This window comes from Cannabis sativa, chromosome X (genome assembly GCF_029168945.1).
Source record: "Cannabis sativa cultivar Pink pepper isolate KNU-18-1 chromosome X, ASM2916894v1, whole genome shotgun sequence".
NCBI lineage: Eukaryota > Viridiplantae > Streptophyta > Magnoliopsida > Rosales > Cannabaceae > Cannabis > Cannabis sativa.
In genome coordinates, this window is record NC_083610.1 from 84,425,066 (window position 1) to 84,432,483 (window position 7,418).

Genomic DNA, 7,418 nt, shown 5'->3' on the forward strand with positions numbered 1-7,418 from the left:
ACATTTAAATTATACAGTTTTTATACTAATAATATGTAATTAATCTAAAAAACTTGCTAAAAAAATTAGTGATATTTAATATTTTTGTTATATCTCTATTGGTAAGTATTGAATTCCATGTATTATTTTTTTATGAAATATTGTTGTAATTAAAGTGATATAATATTCTTAACAGTTAGAATTATTCTTAAAAGAAAAAAAAAACTTGGTCGAATTATAAAGTAAACATCATTGTAGGTGGCTGAGACAAAAAAATTGAGACAATGGATAAACTCAAAGTAGTGGTTAGCACAAAATTAATTAAAGTAAAATATCATCTCGATATTTTGATTATTTCTCGTATTGTGGATGAATCAACGGTTGGATAAGAAGAATAATAATTAAAAAAGAAGGAAGAGATCTGACAGCTTTTTTTTTTTTTGGTAAAAATATTTGTCTGTGGCCGTGGAGTTGAATAAACGGAACGGGGTTCATAAATGGCGGATTCCAAAGCAAAATAAAGTAAAGCGGATTTAAGGAGTTTGTTGAGGTCCGGCTTCTTATTTCTTAACTAATGTTTCCAATTTCCAACACCTACATAGACGCTTTTGTCTGTGTCCGCGACTGAGTGAGAGAGAGAGAGTGAAACACACACACACAGTGAGGAGGAAGACTGTGAGTCTGTGAGTAAGAGAATGGGGAAATCTACCACTTCTTGTTTCAAAATTATTACATGTGGTAGCGATTCAGCGGACAAGGATGATCTTGAACTTACTGAGGTATCTCATTACTCACTCTTCTCTATTTTTTTTTTTTTGTTGATTTTAATATTGTATTGAATCGCTGAATAAGCACTTACAATCATAGCCAATGCATTGAGTGCAATCCCAAGTTTCTTAGGCTATCTGATTTGGTTTTATTTTTTCATTTATTTTTGAGGTGAAGATCTGAGAAATCTACTTGTGCTTTTTCTTCATATGTTTTTATTGAATCAAACCGATAGTAATTAATAGAACTTTTATTTCTTTTTTCTTATTTTCTTTCCTTTTTTTTGGGAATTTTTTTCCCTTTTATATTCCCCTGAAAATGTTATTGTCAATCAATTTGTTTTTGGTCCTGATTTTTATCCCCCCAAAAATGTCTTGGGAATGTAAGGTTAAAATTGTTGAATTTTCTTCCCTTACTTTTATTTATTGGAAAATTATTTAGCGTTAATGATATATTATTATTATTATTATATATTTTTACTAAAATTAAATGTTCATAAAAAAAACTAAAATTAAATGAATAATTAGTTTTAAGATATATAATATATATTTTTTACATTTGGGCAGAGTTTTAAGATTTTCATTTTTAAAAGTGATTTTGTTTTTTAAGGACAAGAAAAGTGAGTCTCAGGGTCAGGATTCTATCTTTTCGATTTGTTTCTTAAATTGTATAAATGAACATAAAATTAAGTGAGAAAAGAGGAGGAGTTTTGACAGTGGAATCAAATTATCTGAACAAAATTTTATAATGTCACGCTATTGTGTAGACATGTATGATCTATTACATAGTTCTAGTATGCATACCATTGGAAATATTTGTTATATGATAATCTTATTTTTCTTTGTTAAACTGATTATTTGAATTTTTTTTTACCATAAATGATTATTAGTTTAGAAGGATTGTGCATTTTGCATTGTGCCCACTTTAACGGGATGCCCAAAGTTTTTGCAAAGATCTCAAAGTTTGGTTTGAACGCCTATAATACTTTACTATGTACTTGCCAACTTAATTATAGGCGCTTACTAAAATAGTAAGTGCAGTGAGAAAGTGAATTTTATGGCTTGTTAGCAAAGATTTAATTACAAGAGTGGTGTGTAACAGTTTTCTTCTATCCTTTTTCTATCTGTTTTTTTTTTCTGTTAATTAACTGTAATCAATTTCCTTCTAGAGCAAGGGTCCAAGTGATAAACGTGGGTGGAGCTTCCGCAAGAGATCTGCCCGTCATCGTGTGCTAAGTAACACTGTGGTAACTGAAACCCCCGCTTTTGGGAATAAGGAAGGTCCAGAATCTGCTCCTCTCAACTTTGAAGCTCCAGCTGACACCACTGTTCCTGAGAAAATCACTGTGGTACATTGCAATGATGAGAAACCCCAATTGCCAACTCCAGTTAATCCAAAAGAATCTGCCACTCTCACTGAAGTTACCACTGAAAGTGAGGCTGAGACGGATGCCAAAGTGGATGAGGCTGTTGTCATTGCAATCCAGACTGCCGCCAGAGGCTTCTTGGTAGTTTATGCTTCTGATTTTGTCAAGTCTGAAAATGATTGGGTTATAGCAATTTGAACTAATTTTCTGTCAAATTATTGATCAGGCTCGGCGACAACTGTCAAAACACAAACATGCAGTCAAGTTGCAAGCTGCTGTTCGAGGTCATTTGGTTCGTAAGCATGCTGTTGGAACTCTACGTTGTGTTCAAGCTATTGTGAAAATGCAAGCTCTTGTTCGTGCTCGCCATGCTCGGCAATCTTTGGGGGAACCATGTCAAAATTCAGATGGGAAGGTAGTGTACCCCACTCAAAGTACCTAGTCTTGTTCACACTTTGTACCTTATCTAATTTCTTTTAAGTTAGAAAAGTTCATGGACCCCATGTTTCTCTTGGGTCTCATGTACTACTACATAAAGAATTTAGTAATACCAAAACAACTTACTCTTGAATGGAATTCTCATTCAAATAGTGTTTTAAGGATGTTTTACTGTTTGAGACTGGTGGGGGTAGTTTGTTCACTATTGGTATATTATGCTTATGTCTGGTAGTTGAAAATTTTGCATTAGATAGTTTTCAAGTTGATAGTTGCCATAAATAATGATATCATTATTCATGTGTGGATATGAAAATTTGATTCCTTACTTTTACTTTCAGACTCCAATTTGTCTAATTTCCACCTGCTTATGGTGTTTGATGGTGCTATGGTCTTTTTATCATTGTTTATGTACTACATGAAGTTTGACGATGCAATTGTTACATAGGATGGCAACATTAATATTGTTCTTTTTTCAGAAGCAAGAAACTTTAGCAAACAAATCAAGTGGGGCAAGCGCTGGCATGGAGAAGCTACTTAGCAATAAATTTGCTCGCCAGGTATGCTTATAAAACTCTTTTATTGTGCAAGTTTGGAGGCTGTTTCTAACAAATATCATCTATTTTATTGAATTGTAGCTTCTGGAATCAACTCCCAAGACCAAACAAATTGATGTCAAGTGTGACCCTTCAAAATCTGATTCTGCTTGGAAATGGTTGGAGAGGTGGATGTCTGTCTCAGCAGTGAGTGCTGCTGTGACAGAGAAGGAAGTTTCAGTTACAGAGCAGCAGGGAGAGAAGAGCGAAAATTTTGAGTCTCTATTGGGGAACATCACTGTAGAACCCGAAGTCATTTCTGAGTCAATGGACTCAAAGTTCAGTGTTCATGAGTCAGGTGTAGAACCCGAAGTCATTTGTGAGGCAATGGACTCAAATTTCAGTGTCCATGAATCAGGTGTGCAATCTGAAAGTGAAGACAATCTAATTACTTATGAGGCAGATGAATTTGACTTTCAGGCTGGCCATTCTTCCACTTTTTCTGCCAGAGATAATTTGGAGCAGCCTCAGCAAGAGAACACAAGCACATCTGATGTCAAAGAGACCTCGGTAGAGATAAAGCCTATTCAAAAGGAATGTGTGCAGTCAGAAGTAGATTCTCAACCGGAGAACAATTCGCGTTCTGGTGTACCTGAAACAGAAGCTGAACAACCAAAGCGTTCAATGAAAAGATTTGCCACAGATGAATTAGAGACTGAGAGCAAGAAATTTGTCTATGGATCAAAGAAGACAAGTAATCCTTCATTTATTGCCGCCCATTCCAAATTTGAAGAGCTGAGTTTAGCTGGTAATCTAGGTCAGTCTATGAGTTCATCCTATCAAGAATCTGGGGACGAGTCACACAAGGACACATTCTCTTTTGAGCCACATTCTGAAATCAGGAGCAAGGATGTTGTTGTTATGGAAAGTCCAGTTCATGGATCAAGGCTTCAAGTTGGTGGCTCAGAGTGTGGCACTGAACTCTCTGTAACTTCAACTCTTGATTCACCAGATAGGTCTGATATTGTAGCCATAGAACGCGAGCCTGAGGCCAAAGTTTCGGATGAAGAGATTTGCAATCCTAATCATAATAACAACATGGAAAATTTAGATCTTAAGGAAATTGGCGTTCCTACAATCCCAGAATCTAGCTTGTCTCGTTCAATCCCAGAACAGCCTGAAAATCTTGATCTTGTGTATGGTGATGCTGTTAGTTCTGTGATTACTGTGAACTCCACGCCACCAATGGAGCTGAATTCGAAGAGGAATACAACTGATTTTCAGAGTGAACCAGAGCAACACTCTAACACAGATGCTCAAGCTCAAGTGTTGTCGCCACATGCTTCTCCTAGAAGCCATATGACTGCTCCTAAATCCCAAGGAACACCTGCTAGTCATATGACTGTTGCTGAATCTCATGGAACACCTGCTAGCCATATGACTGTTGCTGAATCTCATGGAACACCTGCTAGCCATATGACTGTTTCTGAATCCCAAGGAACACCTGGTAGTCAGGTTTCAGTGAAAGCCAAAAGAAATAGATCTGGCAAGAGCAGGTCTGATCAGAAACGCGAGGCCCTGTCGGCCATTAAGAAGTCACCTTCTAATGCAGGTCACGAATCTGGCTCAAGAAGTAGCACGGAAAAGTTGCCTAAGGACCAGAAAAATGGGAAGCGACGCAATTCTTTTGGTGCAATGAAACTTGAGCATAGTGAACAAGAACCTAGAGACAGTAGCAGCAATAGTTCAATCCCCCACTTTATGCAAGCAACAGAATCAGCTAGAGCAAAGCTCAATGCAAATAGTTCTCCAAGATCCAGTCCTGATGTCCAAGACAGAGACATTTACATCAAGAAGAGACATTCTTTGCCCGGTACAAATGGAAGGCAGGGATCTCCTCGTGTGGAAAGGTCTAACTCTCAAGCACAGCAGGGGACTAAGTCAAATGGTATTCATTGAACTCCATCTATCCATGTGTTTTTGTCTCATTTAAAAAAATTATTAATTAACTAGTCCTTGCTTTTATTCAGAGAGAAAATGGCAGAGATGAAGATTGGTCAGACCTACAATTTGCAAAAAGAGAAAAGCAAATGGTAGCAGAACACCAGTCCTTAAAAGGCAATTCGGAGGCGGCGTTAGTTGATCTTACATTGACTGGTAGCTAGCTACTTATTTTTATACTCCAGCTTCTTCTGTTGTGAACTATGTGCCTTGATCTATTAATCCACACTAAGTTCCTAGGAGCGAGTCTTTCTATATATATGGGACACTGAGTGAAGTTTTTGTGTACATTTCCACTGTTACCACTACCATTATTATTATTATTATTTCTTTTATGTAACTTTCTCCAAATCATATATTTGGAATTGGGTGTTATATTTTTAGTACGTTTGGTATAGACACATTTGGTTGAGGCAACTACAAAGTGATGAGCTTCTACAAGGCTTCCTTTGTGGGTGTCATTGTAATAAATTGGATATTCTCTCTCTCTTTAATTGATTTAATTTTCACCACTTTTATATTTTCTTCCTCTATGCTTAAAAGTGTTTTTGGAAACAATTATGTAATTATTAGGTAGTATAATTATACATAGTAATTATATTCTATTTTAAAAGAGAAATACTAAAAAATACTAATAGTACTTAATATTTTTCTCGGTGTTATATTATTATTAGTGCAATTAAATATTGAATCTTATATAGCTTAAGATAATAACTTTTAAGAAATATTGCTAACCAATTATCGTGCCATACACTATTGATGTCTAATAACAATATTTATTTTAAAATACAATGTGTTATGATATCCAAGTAGTAATTACATATGAATTTTTATTTTCATATTTAGAAAATGAGCTAGTAATTACATAATTTAATAGTATTAATTATCTAAAATTGGTAATAATTTGTAATTACACTTAATTCTCATAAGAGCCACGAGAATTGGAGAGTATAATTGAGAATTTTCAATTACTTCTAATTACATAGTTATCATTTGGTGGGATATTTTCTTTATCTTTGGGAAGCCTTCATGCTTTATGCATCTTATTATATTAAACACCACAAAACCTCTTTGTACTGTCTCTTCTATTAACAAATACTCCATTTACCATGATGGCTTCCCCACAGCACAGGCCACACCAGAGCACTACCTCATGTCATTGCTATTGATGCAACCAGCTCTCATCATTATTGAAACACCATTTTTTTAATGAATTACAATCAAACGCAAAATTTAAATCCCCAATAATGTTATTTAAAACATTAATTTAAAAAGTTTCAAACACATCTATATGATTTAGTATTGGTTTTACTCGTTATCTGTTTTAGATCTAAACCTTTGCATATTTTTAAACTTTGCAATGCTTAACGTTAATTTTGTGATAGAGTCATAAAAACTTGATTTTAATAATAATAATAATAATAATAATAATAATAATAATAATAATAATAATAATAATGTTATTAAGGAATTTTCCATACTTAAAATCGTAATTAGTGATATGAAATACTTTGTTACAATAGAAGAAGAAATGGTGTGGATTATTCAAAAATCGATCTTAACAATGATGATGATATATTGTGATGAAATTTGATTAAAAACTTTGGCGTTGCGATGAAATTTAATTAAAATTACAATAAATCATAACTATTCACTTGGATGTTAGTTTTAGTTTTAGTTTTTTTTTTCTTTTTCTAATTTTGGTATTTTTAAGATATACGCAATTACCAGTGGGTAGAAACTTAAATTTAAATTATGTAAAACACAAAAAATATACACCATAATACACCATTTTTTGTAAAATATTTACATTTTTACGTTCAAAGAATGTTTTTTTTTACATTTTTACGGTTTTCCAAAAAATAACACGAAAACAACATAAAATCAACAAGAAAACAACATAAAAGTAACATGAAAATAACAACAAAAAAACAACAAAAAATAACATACATATAACAAAAACTTAACAACAAATGAACAAAATTTCAACATAAAAAGACCGTATTTTATGTAAATAAAATCAAAAAAATCGTAAAAATGTTTAAAATTCCGTAAAACCGTATTTTTATTGTTTTTGTGCATTTGTGAAATTAACCCAAATATTAACTATTGGAAGTCTCAAACTTCATATTTGTGATATCAAAATTTGTTGTTCTACATTCCAAAGGTTCTACACATTCTAACATGTAGATTAACAAATGTATATATATATATATAATATATATATATAAATCAAACTTATGCCCGAGTGAATAATTATAAAATATATTACCATAGTTTAGTGTATTATTATGCATTACCAAAGTTTTAATTAAACTTTATAGCAAACGATC

At 33.2% G+C, this 7,418-nt stretch overlaps 1 protein-coding gene across 1 annotated transcript; it reads left to right on the plus strand.

The window, feature by feature from the left end:
* The first annotated feature begins 399 nt into the window (after positions 1–399).
* On the plus strand, positions 400–5,597 carry LOC115701661 (protein IQ-DOMAIN 32). The gene is made up of 6 exons (XM_030629416.2): positions 400–758; positions 1,916–2,254; positions 2,340–2,528; positions 3,028–3,108; positions 3,187–5,032; positions 5,115–5,597. The coding sequence occupies exons 1-6, from the start codon at positions 675–677 to the stop codon at positions 5,132–5,134; spliced, it is 2,559 nt and encodes an 852-aa protein (XP_030485276.2). The 5' UTR covers positions 400–674; the 3' UTR covers positions 5,135–5,597.
* Positions 5,598–7,418: the final 1,821 nt, after the last annotated feature.